This window comes from Megalobrama amblycephala, linkage group LG1 (genome assembly GCF_018812025.1).
Source record: "Megalobrama amblycephala isolate DHTTF-2021 linkage group LG1, ASM1881202v1, whole genome shotgun sequence".
Classification (NCBI taxonomy): Eukaryota; Metazoa; Chordata; class Actinopteri; order Cypriniformes; family Xenocyprididae; genus Megalobrama; species Megalobrama amblycephala.
The window spans coordinates 48,511,357-48,531,726 of NC_063044.1; the positions used below are offsets into that span (position 1 = coordinate 48,511,357).

General features: G+C 36.4%; 1 protein-coding gene across 3 annotated transcripts in view; it reads left to right on the forward strand.

The window, feature by feature from the left end:
- hdac5 (histone deacetylase 5) overlaps positions 1-20,370 on the forward strand; it is an 83,758-nt gene that overhangs the window by 1,438 nt on the left and 61,950 nt on the right. For 2 of the 3 annotated variants that reach the window (XM_048197863.1, XM_048197879.1), the window contains exon 2: positions 16,376-16,614. In XM_048197863.1, coding sequence (XP_048053820.1) covers positions 16,593-16,614 — 22 coding nt within the window. In that variant the 5' untranslated portion in view covers positions 16,376-16,592. Of the gene's footprint in view, positions 1-11,523; positions 11,704-16,375; positions 16,615-20,370 lie in introns of all 3 variants that reach the window. The other variant, XM_048197871.1, reaches the window with a different exon arrangement.

The following is a 20,370-nucleotide window of genomic DNA, read 5'->3' on the forward strand; positions in this document are numbered from 1 at the left end:
TCAAATGGGTGTAACAATGAACACATCATTGTAGGTTAATATTGCCAGGTCAGAATCAATTATGTAACATTAATTGGGCTAGGGTGAACTGCGACAAAAATAGTTTTGGTTGCACTTTTTTGTGGTGCTTGTGAATCTCATGTAGTGAGTGATTTTTTTCATTTTTTTTTTTTTTTTACATGCATGATTTTCTTTTTTAAACCCACCATTAAAGAAGCTTAAAAAGCTTTAAAAAGATTTAAAAAAGCTGTGTTTGCTCTTTAGGAGGTGAGAGGGGTCAGCTGATAGTGGATATGACCGTGCTCAAGGATACAGGCACAATCTGCCTTAGTCACGTTTACTAGTGAGTTGACGCTATTAGTTTTATCCAGGAAATTATGCCCTCGTCACTGCAAAAATGGATCTGATGAGCACCACCATCTGTTGTTGAAGAAAAACGTAACTGTTCCTTAAAAAAATGTGTAGAGGGTTGATCGTGCCAGCTAAATAATTCGATTAATAAAGTGCAATCTAGGGGTGGGAATCGCACGATACGATGCGATCACGATACATGGCTCATATCACAGCGATTCTGTGACAATCGATATATTGCTATAGACAATCCTATAATGATACATCACGATATCGGTCTAACTATGAAAACAAAATGCAAGTAAAAAAGGTTAAGTGCAGGTTCTCTCTCTTTTTAGGATTAGTCCACTTTCAAATAAAAATTTCCTGATAATTTACTCACGCCCATGTCATTCAAGATGTTTCATGACTTTCTTTCTTCAGTCAAAAAGAAATGAAGGTTTTTGATGAAAACATTCCAGGATTATTCTCCTTATAGTGGACTTCAATGGTCTCCAAATGGTTGAAGGTCAAAATTACAGTTTCAGTGCAGCTTCAAAGTGCTTTAAATGATACCAGACAAGGAATAAGGGTCTTATCTAGAGAAACGATTGGTCATTTTCGAAAAAAATACAACTGTATATGCTTTATAAACACAAATGATCGGCTTGCACGTGCTTCTGCTTTCCGTATTCTTCAAAAAGCTTACGCTGTATGTCCTACGCCTTCCATATTCTACTTACGGAAAAAAAACGGAACTGGCGCTGCGTTCGTTCCACAAGTAGAATAGGGAAGCTTTTTGAAGAATACGGAAAGCGGAAGCACGTGCAAGCCGATCATTTGTGTTTATAAAGCATATACAGTTGTATTTTTTTGGAAAATGGCCGATCGTTTCGCTAAATAAGACCCTTATTCCTCGTCTGGTATCGTTTAAAGCCCTTTGAAGCTGCACTGAAACTGTAATTTTGACCTTCAACCGTTTGGAGTCCACTGAAGTCCACTATAAGGAGAAAAATCCTGGAATGTTTTCATCAAAAACCTTAATTTCTTTTCGACTGAAGAAAGAAGGACATGAACATCTTGGATGACATGGGGGTGAGTAAATTATCAGGAAATTTTTATTTGAAAGTGGACTAATCCTTTAATGTCCAAACTGTTAGAAAACAGCACAAAAAGTTCTTCAGTCTGAATTAAATAGAACATTTTAAGTAAATGAAACATTATATGCTCATACTTTTTAAAAGATTAAACTTTTCATTGTGTGTAAACTGATACATTTAGCTTAACTGCTTATTGACTTGTTTTATATAAACTTGGTACATTTAAAAAAATTACCAACCTAGGAACATCAGTGTTTACCAGCTTCCTTAAACTAATCCTGGGAATAGTGTTGTCAAAGGTACCGACTTGGGTATATAAAATGTGACGATACCAGCATAGCCTAGCATTTTGAGATTCAGATTCATTTGGGAGCGTAATATATCTGCTGATAGACGAATCCGCTGATGGACGCCTGCTTTCAAACGTTCCCGAGTATATATGTGTAAGCGCTCGGTGAAGATGTCTGCGTTTGTCACATCAATGGTATAAAAGCCTAAGTGTGCCCAGACTTTGAACTTAAATGTGACTGGGGCATCTGTTATTTTACTCGCACTGTTGTCCGCCATCCTGTTAAAAACCTCTTTTTCTTACGCTAGTTAATTTATGTTCACGTTTCCCTCATTCATGTGTTGAGGGCCGCCTTGAAGTAGCGATGTTTGGAGCATGGAAATCTGTTTATAGCACATTATTTTATTAATTAAAATATAGATATTTGGCACCAGCGTATCATTTATCGTATCACACGGAGTAGGACGACGATATATCGCCATATCGTTATTTTTGTCCTACCCCTAGTGCAATCTACGAACTAGAAGCGTAATAATTTAGGAAAGTGGCAAGTTTGCATTGAAAATAATGAAAGTTACTGTTAATTGTCAGTACAGCAGTAGTCTATTAGAAGAGAAGAAATGGAGAACAAAACAGTGGTTTCTGAAGTAAGGGATGTCCTTGTATTCTATTAAATACACCTTTTGACTTGATTATACAATACAGATTGAAGATCATGTGCATGGGATTAGATTAGGATTACTTTCCTGTTTATTCAGCCTATATAATTGTCAACAGGTGACCACAGATGCATTAAAAAGTTATTAAAAAATTGTATAACGGTTTTATATTCTGGTAGTTTTATTCAATTGTCTTTCCTCTTATCTTACAGTATATATAGTTTTGTCTATTTTTGTCTGTTTGCTCATGGTTTGTTTTGATTGGCTCAATCCGACAGGCTGTTGGACTTTGATCCGCTCTTTCAGAGAAGCTGAGTTGCACGTTGCTTGTAGTAAATGTAATTGTACTTTATAGGTGCAGAGATACTCAGAGTACTTTCTGTCTTTAGAGTAGTTCAATATAAGGTGACTAAAACATTTCATGTTGAAATTTTGAACTGGACATATGTGGTTTTTCCTATTGTGTCTGTGTGTAAAACTTGTTCCACTTCTTTGGTTTCCTTGTTCCTCACCTACATGTCCACGTTCACACCCTCCTCTTTGCGTTGTGGTTTGTCGAATGGAATGCAGAATTCTGGTCTGTTTTGCGTTGTATATGAAGGGTACGGTGAGTCCTAGTAATGAAAAGATCCGAACCTCTGCACCACCCACAGCCACACCAGCCTCCGTCAGCCGCTTAACAATATGAGCGTAACCCCTCTGGGCCAGGAGGTGAGTGTGGAATGTAGGAGTGTGAAAATCCGAAAATATTTTGATGCGTTGAAAACAGATGTTGCCGTGGTTACGCTAAGGATGACCTGTACCCTCTTTCATGATCCTGTCCGCTCAGAGGCGTCCAACAACTCCCTTTCAGGATTTTAGCAGACTGTTCTGTTTAAACATTTATGTATTTTGGGGGGCTTCAGTCAGTGTCAGGAAACCCACTTTCTCTTCCATGATTTGTGCAGATGATTGGTGATTTTTTTTTTTTTTAAATCGCTCTGGACATTACAGGCTCAAAAACAGTAAAGTGGAATGTAATCAATGTGTAATCTACTGACTGTGTAATCAAGGTGTGACTTCCAGTTCCAGGAAGACTTTGTGTAATGAGCTTGTGAACATGGTAGTGATCAAAGCGGTGATGTAGCTGTGCCTCATGCACTCTCTGCAGTGAATGAAAATCCAAAAAACAAGACAAGAATGTCATTTGTCTTTGGATTTATAGGAGTGTTTCAGTGGGCGCAGCATCTACAGCCAACTAAGCTTAGGCTATTTTTAAAATGGTCAAGGCTTATATTTAATATGTTGTGATTTTATTTGATCTTTGTCATATATTCATATATATACACTACCATTCAAAAGTTTGGGTCAGTATTTTATTTATTTATGTATTTTTAAAGGAATTAATACTTTTAATAAGCAAGGACACATTAAATTGATCAAACAAGTGAAGACTTTTGTATTGTTACAAAAGATTTCTATTTCAAATAAATGCTGTTTTTTTTTAACTTTATATTTATCAAAGTATCCTGGGGAAAAATTAGCATGGTTTTCACAAAAATATTGAGCAGCACAATTGTTTTCAACATTGATAATAAGAAGAAATGTGTCACCCAATAAGAATGATTTCTGGAGGATCATGTGACACTGAAGACTGGAGTAATGATGCTGAAAATTCAGCCTTTTTCATCACAGTAATAAAATATATTCAAAAAGAAAACAGTTATTTTAAATTAACAGTATACAAATAAATGCAAACTAACCTTGGTGACCACAAGACACTCCTATCATAAAAAACAACAATTAACAAACAAAACAACCAACACAGACACACAGATATATATGTATATGTGTGTGTATATGTACACACACCCAGGTGAAAAAAAAAAGTACACTTCCACAATGTACTTAAAGTGCTCTATTTTCTTGCACTAATTTTGTACTTAATGTGCTAAAAATTCTTTGATATTTCTTAAGATAATCTTAAGAACATCTAAGTGTACTCAGCTGTGCCATTTTGAGACACCATGAATATGATCTAAAATGTGCTTTTAACATACTATCTCTAAAAAATGTATTTGGTTACCACTTGTAGTACACTTCAACCCATCTTTCATACACTAGTGTATTTTAGTGCATTTTAGTTCATATTCATGGTGTCTCAAAATAGCACAGTTGAGTACACTACAAGATTATAATAAGAAGTACTAAAGAAAATTTTTTTGTATATTGAGTACAAAATTAGTGTGCAGAAACAGAGCACTTTAAGTACATTAGGGAAGTGTACTTTTTTTTTTTTTTAATTTCACATTTGTCATTGAAGGGTTAGTTCACCCAAAAATGAAAGTTCTGTCATTTATTACTCGCCCTCATGTCGTTCCAAACCCGTTAGACATTCGTTCATCTTCGGAACACAAATTAATATATTTTTTATAAAATCCGATGGCTCAGTGAGGCCTGCGTTGCCAGCAAAATAATTAAAACTTTCAGATGCCCAGAAAGCTACTAAAGATGTATTAAAAATAGTTCATGTGACTACAATGGTTGAACCTTGATGTTATGAAGCGACGAGAATACTTTTTGTGCGCCAAAAAAAACAAAATAACGTCTTTATTCAACAATATCTAGTGATGGGCGATTTCAAAACACTGCTTCATGAAGCTTCGAAGCTTTACAAATCTTTTGTTTCGAATCAGTGGTTTGGAGCGTGTATCAAACTGCCAAAGTCACATGATTTCAGTAAACGAGGCTTCGTTATGTCATAAGTGTTTCAAAATGTTTCGAAATTTCAATGGTTCACCACTGGGGGGCGTGACTTTGGCAGTTTGATACATGCTCCGAATCACTGATTCGAAAGCAAAAGATTTGTTAAATATGTCTTTAGTAGCTTTCTGGTCATTTGAAAGTGTTAATTATTTTGCTGTCAATGGAGGCCTCGCTAAGCCATCGGATTTCATAAAAAATATCTTAATTTGTGTTCTGAAGATGAACGAAGGTCTTACGGGTGTGGAACGACATGAGGGTGAGTAATTACTGACAGAATTTTCATTTTTGGGTGAACTAACCCTTTGACAATTTTGAGGCATTTTTTTCTAACCCAGGCTTTCTCGCTGTATTACTATGTGTAACTTATATATATTTAGGCTGTTTTTGGGTTGATACCCTTTGGATACATTTCTTAGTGAGCTTTTATGTATGATGTGTTCTTTTGTTTAAAAAAAACAAAAGCCCAAGATGGAACAGAATTCTGGGGTCTCTTTATTTTTAATTGACATTTTCCCACATGATACACTGTCCTAAAAAACATAATTCTCAAGACCTTTGTCTGAATGTGTATAATTTTAGCGGTGGAAATGTAAATTTAGAGGATGATTGAATACAAAACACCACCATTAAATACAATCAACTAGTCAGTTGTTTATTTTGATTGGTTAGTTGCTTTTATTGTGGTCAGGGTTTTGAGATGGATGAATTTATTATCAGGTGATGTCAGACAATTAGTCTTTTTATTCATCATTCTGAATTCTTCACCCACCCCGCCACAAACACATACACACACCCTCTGAACCTCTGCGTATGCAGTCGAATCTTTTGTGTGTTTGTCTGTAAGCGTTCTCCTTGGTTTCTCTGACGTCTGATTTCTTAGTAATGCTCTGGATTGTGTGGTGTTGCTCAACAGAGCTCTGTGCAAATCTGAATATCATTCTTTGTCAAAATGTAGTGAACTATTGGGTGAGTGAATAGCAGTCTTTTTGCAAACTGTGTCACACAGCTTATTTTAGACATTACTGTTTTAATTTATACTGGTCTATATTTCAGCAGAATATTGAGAAGAATGGACCAAATTTCCCAATAGACTTCTGACAGTTTTCTGGGTTTATATGTGTAATGGGTCTCTTGTTCAGGGTGATTTGCTGTGAGTAGACTATCCCACCGACCCTTAACTGCACAATATTGCCAATTTGGGGGCATAAAGCCAGATTCATTTTGAGAAATCCACTTCTACCTCCACAAGATGCATTGGTTCAGTTGAGTGAATTTTTTTTGATTGCTCTGGACATTACAGGTTCAAAAACAGCTGATTAAAGTGTCATGTGATCAGTGAGTAATCTAGTGACTACGTCAAAGGTGTGTTTCAGGTGTGTTTTAGAAGATGATATTTTGAAGAATGTCGGTAACCAAACAGTTGTAGCCATTGACTTCCATAGTATGGAAAAAAATACTATGGAAGTCCATGGCTACTGTTTGGTTACTGACATTCTTCAAAATATCTTCTTCTGTGTTTAGCAGAAGAGAGAAAATCAAACAGGTTTGGAACAACTTGAGCATGAGTAAATGATGACAGAATTTTCATTTTTGGGTGAACTATCCCTTTAAAGTATAGGCTATACCAGAGGCTCTTAATGGCACAATAGTGGTAACTATCTAATGATGTGATACACATTGCAGTGGATCCCAGTAGCAGTATTGGATTGTGACTGAAATAAGAGTGTAAGCATTATACTGGGTGTTTATTTGCATTTGGGATACCCTGGGGTAATGCAGGGGTTTTCAAACCAGGGTCTAGTGACAGAAAGGGGGTCTGGGGTGGGGGGTAATCATAAAGGTAATTTAATCATATTACTATAGTTTTGCACTAATTACTAAGTGCAGTTACTAATAATATTACATGTTTATTTATTGGAAATTTGAAAGTAAAGCACTGAGCTTGAATTGAGAATTTTTTTTATTTTATCTAAAATGATTTCAAAACTTTTATTAACAACGGTAACATGCAAAAACCTTATTTTTATATGGAAAAATGTAAATATTTGACTCTTATTAAATGTATCATACTGAACTATCCGACAGCTTCAGTGTAGACATGTGCCTATATTCGGTAATATGATATATCATGATAATGAATGTGCATGATATTGTTATCATGGGCACTTCAGAATACTGTGAATAATTATTTATAATGAATTATTAAAATTTTTATAATGCATTTTAAGAATACTTTCCCCATTAAGAGTATAAAATGTACAAATAATAAAATGCACCACTGTAAGCTGCGTCAAAGAGACACACGCATGTAAACAAGCCCAACGTGCATGGGAAGCATATGGCGGAACGAGTGAAGGAAACGCGCTGAATGAATGTGCACATTCAATCTCTGACAGCAGAGAGCGCTGATGGAGAAATGCAGCGGTTACCCCGGAAATGCCGTAAACAAAGCAGCTGCACTACTGAACAGTATTTCAAATGCTTCAAACAGCCATTCAGTTTTTTTGTATTTGCAATGTTGTTCATCACAGCACCAAATACTTAATATTTAAAGACTTAATAGGTTATTTATTTTCAAACATTAACATTTTTATATTTTAATCTACTCACACATGCCCTATAATGACTGAAAATGTTCTGATTATTTGTTATTGACAGTAACACTTAGTGACATAAGGCTTCATTAGTTAGCATGCTAATTCATTACTACCAAACTGACAATGAAAAATACTCAAAGCATTTATTAATCTTAATGTTAGTTTCTTAGTTAATGTTTAATAACATTACTAAAATCAAAAGTTGTAACGGACCTGAGCTAAAACTAACAATGATCAGTTGTATTTCTTAACTAACATTAACAAAAAAATAATACCTTCTGTAACAAATGTAGCTATTGCTCAATCTTAATCTTAGTTAATTAATGCATTAACTAATGTATTGTAAAGTATTACCTGTTGTTCTTTATAATTCTTTTGCTCATTAATCTTTTTGAAAGAATATTTGTGTATTGCGTTATTGTTATATTTTTCTTAACATTCAAAGTTCTTTTTGTTATAAGAAAAAGACTTCTTAAACCTTTTATACTATGACGCTTTTTTTGCAACTTATTTCAATATCGTGATAACACCGTATTCTGTGATAAAAGCTTCAAAATACCGTCACATGCCTACTTCAGTGATTATAAAAGGAGCACTCTTTACTTGCTTTCTGTGTAATTCAGTCACAATTTAAAGAAAAGCTTTTGTTTTTCATGAGACTTTTTCCCAGCGCTGTGTTGTAACAGTATCACGTGATTAAGATGGGCGTGCGAGAGCCTGTTCTGAGCTTGCGCTGCGTTGAAAAATGTGTTTTCTTTCCACTTACGTTTCGTTTACCGTTTTTTTTATTTTATAGACAGCCATCAGTTGTATGATTCTCTTGCAGTTTATATGTTTATTGATCATTTATCAGTACTCTGTACATGGTGGACAGAAAAAGGTAGTGTTAACTTTATAGTTAATATTTTGCAGAAAATGTTTTTCACATTTATATATATTTTTTTTTATTATTGGTCTTGTATGTAAATATATAGCTGCCATTGTATTTTGGAAGGGGGTCTCTTTCAAGTCACAAAGTGATTGTATTTTGGCGTCAAAAAGACTGAAAAGACTCGATTAGTGCTTTAAGTTTGTCAAGCAGCCATTGCTAAAGGGATAGAGAGGTTCATTTGTCTTTGTGGATGTGAGCCACGCAGGATCCTGGAACACAGCGGGCAGAGACTCGAGGTCTGATGGAGGACACCGCCACTCTCTTGGGCGGCTGCCATACCTGACATGCTCCATGCTGCATGCTAATGACCAATTTCAGCTTTTGGTTTGACCGCTCTAAAGCAGCAAGGACTCTGTACCCTTACCTAACTGCATGCACCTGCTACTAAAAGTGTAAAAATTGTAGACCTTATTTATTGTATAATGTTAATAATCTTGTTTGTTGCATGACTACATATGACTGATTATCTATATTTGCTGAAATGAGTGGTTACTCTGGTGTTCTTCTTTGAATTTGAAGAGCCTCCTTTAAAATCAAGTCAAACAAGCCTCTTCATCTCATCTTGGGAAAATGACGCAAGGGCTTTTGTCTCCGCCGTCTCCTAGGTGAGCACTTCCTGGGTCACCAGGCAGCATTCACCTGATTTTTTTTGTGGAATAGCTCACTCGTCGGCCTGCAATCGAACAGGCCGCTTATTCCCTGTCGGCCTGCCGCGTCTGTACGTCCGTCCCTGGGGATGGGAGTGCGGCAGCATGCTAAATCTGATGTACTATTTTTAATCCTCACACGTCACTTGGATAATGCATCCGCTGTGCTCCAGCCAGCATTCAGAAGTGGTTAAAGGTTTTAAATACTACAGTTATTCTTGTGACCACTTTCTGCCACAACTCCTTGGTTTTTGTATCACTTAAGGCACTACAAAATAATCTGGCCAATGTTTGGGCCCAATTCTCCCCTTCCAACAATCCTAGGTAAAGTCCCGATTACCTTGATGGTTCTATAGATTATCTTATCAGATTTTCCTGTGGTGTGAGTTGTGTCAAGAGTGATTGAATCTGCTCGAAAAAATGTCAGGGCCGCACCGATCTCAAATTGTAAATTGTTGAATATTTATGATAAGAAATCCTGTTGTGTGGGGGAACCCTGAGGACAAACGTACGCACACACTCTGTTGTCAAATGGAACGAAACAATACAAAACAGAAAGTGAGCTGACAAAGACAAAAGCATAACACGACTTCATTCAAACGTTTTTCTTTTTTTCTCTACAAATTTTCTGTTAAAAAGCAGTCCAAACACTATTATCACCATTTCTTCTTGTCCGCCATGTTTGTTTACTCAGAAGTCATATTTGACCACAAAAGATTTTGCGATATTTCCTGTGTTCACAATCTGGACTCGATTATTTATAAATCTGAAAACATTTTAAAAATCTTTTCGTGTGGGCCAGCCTTCAAACAGGGTCAACATTTAATAGGTCCCACATGAAAATAAGGTTCTAATGGACAAATGTACAGTCAGTTCATTAGGTTGTATGATTAAATTAATGTTTTAGGTTACATCTTAAGTCAACATTTATGTGTGTGTAACATAACAATGTAACAAATTTGCATAATGCCCACCTATGGTCTTCATTGGCTGCCCGTGAACAACGTCTGCTTTGACTCGCCCTCAAACGCTCTAGCTGTTCGTGTTGTGTACATGCCACAAAGAATATTGTCTTTGTATACACTTCCAAAGGATGAGGATGTGAAGAGTCGGTGGTTAAATTTAAAACAATCGCTGATTTATGAAGCCTCCAGACTCAGAGTTGAAATTTACATATGGTTATGGGTGTTTAGTTTCTGACACACACTGTAAGCGGTAGACCAGTTAAAACAGACTGGGCCATCTGACCAATCAGAGCAGAGTAGCTCTCGGAAAGGATATAATGATGTATATTATGAGAAAATGAAAGTGTTTTTTGACATTTGATGCATGTAAACCTGTTAAATGAGACCTCCAAAACAAAATTAGGAACCTTTGAAATATCATAATTGGGGCACTTTAATCAATGAGCTAGTTCTTTTTTTAATCCAAAACAGTGTAGTCTGAATCCTGAAATGATTGACTCCTGCGAGTCAGTTCTTTTAAAGATGAAGTATGTAAGATTTTTTTTTGTTAAAATACTTTTAACAATTTTTTAAAGTTTATTGTTCATTGACTACTAGTATGTCATTCATGGGTTTATCTCCCCAAAAGTGTAAACATGGAGCCCTCCGGGCACCATCAGAGCATTGCGAACAAGCGGTCTGCTTAGGGGCGTGGCTACTGTAGCAGGTGGGACCAAAGGGTGTTTATCCGGTGAGACCAAGACTGACGCATTACAAGAGAAAAGTCATTCAGCTTGGTTACAGAAGTGCAAGTAAAAATGTGCTGCATTTCAACCTTCAAAGATTAAACAGGTCATGAACACATCAAAGCGAACGGGGCATAGCGGTGCTACGTGCTGCAATGGACGCTTCAAAACAACATCATCATGTACCCTTTCAGAAAGATAAATGTACCAGTTAATATAGTTTACTTTGATTTGCCCATTGTAGACAGCCTCCAATAGCTGTGGCGTTTTGTCAAAAATGCACCCGGTACAGATACATAAGATTGGTTTAATATAAGCGAGATGCTCGTGTTCGCTCTAGACAGACTGTAGTGCAGTTTAGTGTGTGAAATGAGTTAGAGCTGTGCTTTTAGGTGTCTAATTTGAGAAAATCTGCACATGGAGCTTCTTTTATAATATGCTTATATATGGTTAGTGTGAATCTAGAGATTTTGAAGTGTGTCTTGATGCTTTACTGACAGTTTGGGGTTTGCTTTTTCTGCATTTTGTGACACAGATGGTGAAATTAGTGGACCTTGATGGTCTGGAAACCTTCATTCAGAGAGATGCGGGAGGCTTTAACATCAAGCACGGATGCTAATCAACACATCTCCGCCCCCACGCTATTCACACCCTCGTTGAGTGACTGATGCCTTCTCATATACTCAGCCTCAAAGAAAGAGAGCTAAGCACCTCAGTAAGGATGATTCTCTCAAGCGAGCCAGTGTTTTAACTCTCATCAAATGTCCCTTCCTTTTTAAGAGCATTAAATGCTGATCAGTTTTCTGGCATGAAGCCTGACCACTTGCATGAGAGTGGAGAAAGAGAGCGAGAGAGAGAGGAGTGGCAAAGATTTGGACAGGAGGAGCTTTCAGCTCTTCCATTAAATCACTGACAGAGCTTTAGACACCAGCTTCAGCCTGCTCTTTAGTCAATACAGGGCTTTCCAGGAACTGTACCAGCATGTTAGCGCCCCACAAGGCCTTGGGACATGTCAGAGCTGGCTGTGGCCAAAGAAAAGAACAAGCCTTTCAGAATGACATAAGAAACTATCCATGTAGGTCCATAGTTTTATTTGTAGACCATGGCAGAAAATACTCAGACTTTCTCTAATGAAGTTGAGAAATTTTCTTAACTTGATTTCTATGGTTTTATGAGTGAATGTGAGTGGTGCTTATTCGCTGAAAACCTGCTGTCTCAAATAAAAGGGTCTTCTAAGTTTTTTTTGTTTGTTTGTTTTGCATTGCATTGCTGTGTGTTTGCTAGGGTGTTGTAGATGGTTGCTGGATTTTTTTTTTTTTTTTTTTTTTTTTGGAGTCCCAGGTAAGATACTGTCCCAAGCACGAAATTTAGAGTGGCAGCTGTCAAGATAAAATAAATTGCAAATATGAATTGTATTAATTTCCATTATTAATTAGCAAAAACATTAGTAATATTATGGTTCTAAACAGGGCAAATTAGCATGCGGCCACAATCTAATGAAAGTGCCAGTGGGAGTGAAAAGATCTGAATGTGATCTTCTGAGAATGCGAAAATGCCAAATAGGTCAATAATTATTATTTTTTTTTTTCTGGTGGTAAATAATGGTGCGAATACTAGGAATTAGGGCTGCAACGGTTCAAATTACTCACGGTTCAGTTTTTATCATGATTTTTGGGTCATGGTTTCAGTACAGTTCAGTATATGCTATGTTCAGGGAAAAAAGGACTACTGTCAAATAAAAATAAAGAAAATAAGAACAAATAATCAAACTACAAGCAACAGCACAAATACATACAGTAGGGTACAAAGATACAAATAACATAAACAGTGCTTTTCCAGTTTTCCAGGTATCTAACAGGTATCTAGTAGTTTTCAGGTACAGGAATTGAATAAAGTAGCTAATAAAATGTAAAACAACATTGCATATAATCTTCAGTGTATAAATTAAATAAAGATGAATCATTTTTAATTATTAATTAAATTACAAGAGCTATTCAGTCAAGAGCAATGAGTGATTTCCTCCTCTTTTGCTGTTTGATTAACATTAAAAACACATACAGACAGCAGGAATATGTGACCCTGGACCACAAAACCAGTCATAAGTTGCACTGGTATATTTGTAGCAATAGCCAACAATACAATGTATGGGTCAAAATTATCGATTTTTTCTTTTATGCCAAAAATCATTAGGATATTAAGTAAAGATCATGTTCCATGAAGATATTTTGAAAATTTCCTATTGTAAATATATATATATTATTATTATTATTTTTTTGTTAGTGGATATGCATTGCTAAGGACTTCTTTTGTGAGTGGATATGCATTCATTTGGACAACTTTTCTCAATATGTCGATTTTTTTTTTTTTTTTTTTTTTTTTTTTTTTTGCACCCTCAGATTCCAGATTTTCAAATAGTTGTGTATCAGCCAAATATTGTCCTATCCTAACAAACCATACATCAATAGAAAGCTTGTATAATCATGCATGTATAGATCTATTTCAAATCAATAAATCATAAATCAATTTCAAAAAATTGACCCTTATGACTGGTTTTGTGTTCCAGGTTCACATATTAGGCTGCTGTCACTTTAAGACATAATGCACGGATCAGTACACTGATACTGAACACATGCATTCTTTCTCAAGTGTTTAAGTTCTCTTAAGACATAACCTATGTTTGCTAGGATACTCGCCAAAACGGGAATGTTGACATAACTTTTGTGTGAATTTGTCCATTCAAGCACAAGACTTGAAAGAGAACGTAATATTTGCGCGTGAGTTCTCTTTCGCGTTTTGCTCTCGAATGTTAAAATTAGCAAGGTGTAAATGAGTTTAGTTTAAACACAGATAGCAACGTGTGCTGTTCATGTCTCACCTGGGTTATGACAGAGTAAATGACTGGTGACAGAAACATACATTAGCCTAACTCTGTCTGTTTTATTTATTTTCAACAAACCATATTATAGATGCTTATATGTGTCGTCAGATATGAGATGAACTGCGGTGAAAGTGTGTGCCGAACCGCGTGTGGTTGTTTTTTTTGTTTGTTTTTTTTAATACAACCAAGAACCATTACACACAGCTACTAGGATTGTCCCGATCTGATCTTAAGGATCGGTATCAGGGCCTATTAAGCATTTATTTTACCTGATCGGTATCGGCCTGATCCTTTATTTTACATCAGCTGTCATGCAGGTGTCGTGCAGTAGGTGGCAGTATGCAACGTCAAGTGTGTTTGCCAACCACCATTAAAAAGAAGGAAGTTAAGCTATGCGCTTAAGTGATGGTGAGAACCAATGAGGTCTGTTCTAGCACATCACACGTACGTTCAAGCTTCTGTGTTTAGCATATGTGATGCTCACTTTTGTAACTAATAACTCGAAAGTCATTTATTTACTGTTTTATTTTTTTATCTGCGGTCAGACTGACAATCTTGTCATAATGCATTGCTATGGGTTGTGTCTTGGGACTCTCTCTGCCCATTCCTGTGTGCACTGGATTGATTTTAACAACTTTGTTGTACTTGAAGTGTGTACAGACCAATAGGAAAATACAAGTATCGGATCGGGACTCGGTATCAGCAGATACTCAGTACTCGGATTAGGGGCACATTTAAACGATTGATTTTAGTTTTCTGTAATTTTATTTTTAAGTTAAACAGACAAAATGAAATTGAATTACAATATACCATTTATTTGTTATTGGCTGAATTTGAATATTGTCGTATCCCTAGTATTTAGTGAAAAAGTCATTGATTTAAAAAAATATTTAAATGAATAAATATAAGAAAGTAGTTAGAATCTATTTGGTTAACTTAACCAATATGCACCTCCATGCAAAGCTGCAACCATTCTTAATTGTGTTCTATTCTTTATACATAATTCATTATTTATATGGTTTTAAGAAGCAGTGCTTTAATATTGGATCTAATATTTCTAACTGTACATCCCAACTGTTCATTTATCACTGGATTCTTAGTCATTGATAACTTGATTTCTCTAATTTCATTGGTGAGCATCAAACACTATTATGCAGGTTGTTAAAGTTAAGAAACGCACAGATCTAAGGAACAGTCCTGTAGACCTTCATTATGTTTAGCCACATTCTTAAAGGCTCATAAATTGGGGATTTGCAGTTTGAGATGAACTGTTTGAGATTAGCAGTCGAAACATTACACTCCAGAAATCCAGCAACCATAAAGTCCTGGCCCAAGTTCAAATTACATTATAAGTGCGTCAAAGCAAAACAACAAGACTATTTTCAACATTTATCAGTCACTTATTACAGTTTATTGGCTCTGAGCTGATAGCACACGTGTCCGTAGATATGCAAGTAGGGACCCGTACACTGTTGTTCACAAAATATTTCAAGACAACTGATTGATTGCTTTAACTATTCCATACCAAAGGAAGTGTGAAGTGTGCTGTGGTAACAATGGGTCATAAGACAAATCTCACTGCCAGAGGACAGACAGACTGCGCTTGCACGATTCGACCAGCAGGTGAGGCTACCGTCCCAGTGCATGCAAGGCAACTCGAAGCTTGTCATCTTCTCAATTCAGTGCTGCAGTTTTACCAATGATTTAATGCAATTAGTCTTTGCATATTATTCAAAAGTATCTGGCAGATTTGTCAAAAAAGGCAACTGGTGTGCACAGAAAAGTTTTTGACCTATTTTCAGTCTTTTTTATATATATATATATATATATATATATATATATATATATATATATATATATATATATATATATATATATATATATATATTATATTTCATGTTGATGTGTTGATTTGCATAAAAATGTGTGTTTCAGAATGTTAAAATCCCCAAACTTGAATGCTTTGTGATGCATAACATTATCTACTTGAATACTGAACAGACCTAGGGCTCAGGAAGTGTGGGCCAGTGTTTTAATAATAATCACTAAAACTAGACAGTCGAACCTCTCTATTCTTTGCTTGGGGCAGGGCTCATGGTAGAATGAAAGGCAGCGTGGGTAATGTGCTACCCTGCTGCGTATCCAGTCGCTGCTAGGCAGCGTGGGTATTGTAGTGCATCTCCACTGACTTAGAGGCAGGGTGAGTCATCCATTAACATCCTCTGGATCTGTTTTGTAAGCAGCAAATATACAACTCTGTTACGTGCGCAACATTCTGACACAGGCATTAATGACTCTTACAAGCCCGTTAATATGCAGCTAGGGGACTTTATTCACTCTTTGAAAAACAAATGAGCTGTTTTGCTTGATATTATTATTTATTAATGTTTTTGCTTTTCAGACAGGTCTACTGTAATTTTGAGAAGGCTATTTTGCATTGTATTTTTTGGCTTGAAGGATGTCAGCAGTTTCAGCGCCATTAAGGTCAGTGTGTTTGTATCTGTTGCAGTGAGGGTGTTCAGCTGGCACCAGCGGCCATCACAGCCCTCCCCGTGAGGTCTACGGTCATGGCTGACGCCGAGGACCCCCTTTAGAACTCGGCGTTTTGCGGCACCTTGCCTCTGAAACCAGGCGAACCAGAGGTCGAACGCTGAGGTTTATCCAAAAAGCATCTTTCCCTGCTACTTGGAGAACTTCAGAGGCAGAGAAGATCAGTGGCGTCATCCATGAATTCACCAAACACACCCGGTAAGAGTTTTTACTCATTCATGTTGCACTCTGAAACATTGATGTCTGCTAATGGAAGATTTTGTCTCAGTTGATAATACGTCCAGGTATCAGATGTTTTATACAGTTTTAAAGATCCAATTTTTAGTGTGAATAATTCATGTTATAAATCTAAAATATCTAAAATATTATTTGAAAAATATTTAGTTTCTATTAAGTTAAGTTATTGTTTCATAGTTATTTTTAATACTTATTTTAATTTATTATATTCATTTACTCATTTATTTCTTTGTAGGGCTGGGCGATATATCGCATGCGATTCTCACGCGCATTTCGTCAGTAAAGCCATCACCTGCTTTCAAATGGAGCGCCTTTTAATAGACAGAGCCGTAATTCACTGATAAGCCACGCAAAATCGGGTTCATTATCGAAGATGAATCGACTTCGATAATGAACCCGATTTTGCGTGGCTTATCAGTGAACTACGGCTTTGTCTATTAAAAGGCGCTCCATTTGAAAGCAGGTGATGGCGATTTAGCGGTAATCAGGGAACCGGCTTTACTGACGAAATGCGCGTGAGAATCGCATGCGATATATCGCCCAGCCCTATTTCTTTGTCTTAATCGCAGTTTTTACTTATTTTAATTTTTACTTATTTTTTATTATTTATTTCTTTTACATTTTTTTTTTTACACTCTTTTCCCCTAATTTTCCATGGACCCCCCCTAGAACTCCCTCCCCAGACCCCATTTTAAAAAACCCTGCACTACATGAATTTTACCTAGATTTTTTTATTTTTTTTTCTCCGGTATTTCATTCCATCCAGTTTTTCAGACTTTGATTCCGTCCAGTTGAGAGATATCAAACATGTGTGATATTTTGTAGTGATTTTAGAACACATATTTGTATTCATTTTTATATGTCTACTAGCAACAAGATTCTGTGTGAGTTTGTTGTGTTTGGAACGACTTGAAAAAAAGTCTTGTAGTGTGTGATTCTAAGTTGTTTATGTAACGTTTTACAGAGTCGATAAGTGTATGATGCCTGGTGTTTTAAAATATGTTTAGATTTGAAAAGTAATGTACTGTGTTCCAGCCTTAATTCCATTCCACAAAATTCTGCAAATGTAACCCTCAGAATCAGTCCAGAAGTCTTCAGAATCCATCTGGGCCTACAAAGAAGAGCTGTAGTACATGAACGTTTGCATTGTCTGATATTGGTGACTGCTTACCATGGTTGGACTTGCTTTTTGTTCAGCAACCTCCGTTACAGATTTTTTTTGTGGTGCTTTTCCTTACATGAGCTGTGAGAATAGAAGTTTTTTGTTGTTGTTTTTGATGTTTCATTCAGTAAGAGAGCTTTATTTTGCAAATTTTGGGGTAAAACTTGTATGCTCACTTGAAAGTGGATTGCTTTTTAATTTTAAGTTTAGATTATTGACTGTCCTATTTTCTCCTAGTAGCAATATTGTTTGGTTTGTGCATACTTGACATCAAGTAATTTCTAACATTAAAGGAAAAATACAAAAAAAGTGTCATCATTTACTCATCCTCAAGTTGTTCTAAACCTGTATGAATTACTATGTTCTGTTGAATGCAAAAGAAGGTACTTTAAAGAATGTTGGTAACCAGACAGTTGATGGTAGCCATTGACTTCCATCATTTTTTTTTTCCATACTGTGGAAGACAGTGGGGTCCATCAACTTTTCGGTTACCAATGTTCTTCAAAATATCTTCTTTTGTGTTCAGCAGAACAATGAAACTCATACAGGTTTGGAGGGTGAGTAAACGATGACAACATTATTTTTGGGCGAACTAGCCCTTTAAATAAAAGAGGCAAACTGGCTTATATAGTGGCTACAACTTCCATTTCCGTTTCAATTTTGCGCTGAATTTCCACGGAAGTGATGATTTCATTCTTCTGAACACCTTATAGAACCGCCACTTTATTTGCAATTTGTCTCGCAGGGTTTTTTTTTTTTTACATTTTGCATTGGATAGATGGCTATAGTCGCTACTGTGTCAATTGTTTGAAGCTCTTTTAAGCACATAAAGCCCTTAACTAAACTAAAATTGTGAATTTCTTTTGTTTGTAAAATGTGGTGATGTTTTAAAATTGGTGACAAAGCAACAATTGAATCTATCAGCACTGTGTTTGGAAACACGAATGAATAAAGTAGCTTTATTAAAAGGCATTTGTTATTGTAGTAGTAGTAGTAATAGTAGTAGAAGTAGTAATGCAACCTGACTCACAGTTGTAGCAATTACAGATCACGTTTCGAAGAAGATTTTTGGTCTGTCAGCTGGTGAGTAACCCGTTGTTATGATTGTGTGTGTAATTGTGTATAATTGTCTCATCTCAGATGAAGCTTAGCCAGATTTGTTGTTCAGGCAAACAAAACCTGTGGATTTTGTCCATCTTCCTTCATCTGTTGCCGTACGCTGCAGCTTTCTTCTCCTCCTCGCCCCTTTCTTTTCCCATCAACCCCCTCTTAATGCGCCTTTAATTCATACCTTCGGCCCTGCGCCCGCCCCCACTCTCTCCTCGCCTGGCTCTCTCTGACTCTCTGCCGTTTATAATTAGAACCGGTAACAACCTCTATTAACCCTCTGTCCCCCTCATGACGTCTTTGAATGTCACTGGATGCCGTGGCAACCTTCTACACTTCGCCCCACTCCACATCAACACTGCCCAGAGGGCTCTTTGCTGATTGGCCTGTTTGCTCGCTGTGATGCAAACTCATTGGTTCTTTTATGTATGCTTTCTGTGTGCATGTCAATGTGATTGACATTTTGTTATTTTATTGAGCATGCAGTTGAGGAAGGTGCTCTTAATATCTAACTGCAGATGGAGTGTTTTTTTTTTTGTTTGTTTGGGGGTTTTTTGTACGTTTTGTGTTTCTGTATTGATGCGATTAGCTGGTTTGCCATGATAGCTGTTCAGCTAGAAGGTATCAAGTCCTGTCCTTTCATTTTCTCTATCACATTGAGGAGTTTTACCATCTTCTCTCTCTGAGCTACCATTGGATTTGAAAACAGTGGGATAATGAGTTTGAATTTTGAGAGCTTGTACCTGCACTACTGTTATCGGTTACAGTACAACATTTTGTGAATTGAACTCCTGTTATTGGTTGCCTCTACAAACAGATTCAAGGCTTAATAAAACAACAGTTAAAAATATTGCTGTGAAAAGATGTTGTTTATTATATTATATTATATTATATTATATTATATTGTCCTACAGTTGATGTTAATGTGAGAGGTATGGTGAATATGAAAAGTTGAAAAATATGAAAAATTATAATGAGACTAAGGTGGTTTATAATTCAGTTAGGCTATAATGAACAGGAATATTATTTTTATTAAAATAGTTGCGAAATAGCTGTGATATTTTTTGAACATTGCTGTTTTGTATCTAGGGATGTGCGATATATCAGTACCGTATTATCACCAATGTAAATTAGATTGGGCCCTATTTTAATGATCTTAGCGCATGGTCTGAAGCGCATGGTGCAGGTGCACTTAGGGCGTGCTGAATCCACTTTTGCTAGTTTAATGACGAAAAAATGGCTGCCAAGCACATGGACCAAAAGGGTTGTACCTAGTCTCTTAATGAGTCATGGTTGTGTTTTGGGCATAACGTACAATAAACCAATCAGAGTCCCATCTCCCTTTCCCTTTAAAAGCCATTTGTGCTTGCACCATGACGGATTTACATAGCGGAATTTGCAAGCGGAAAGACTGAATGCTTCTCCAGAGAGGAATCCTTTTAATTTTT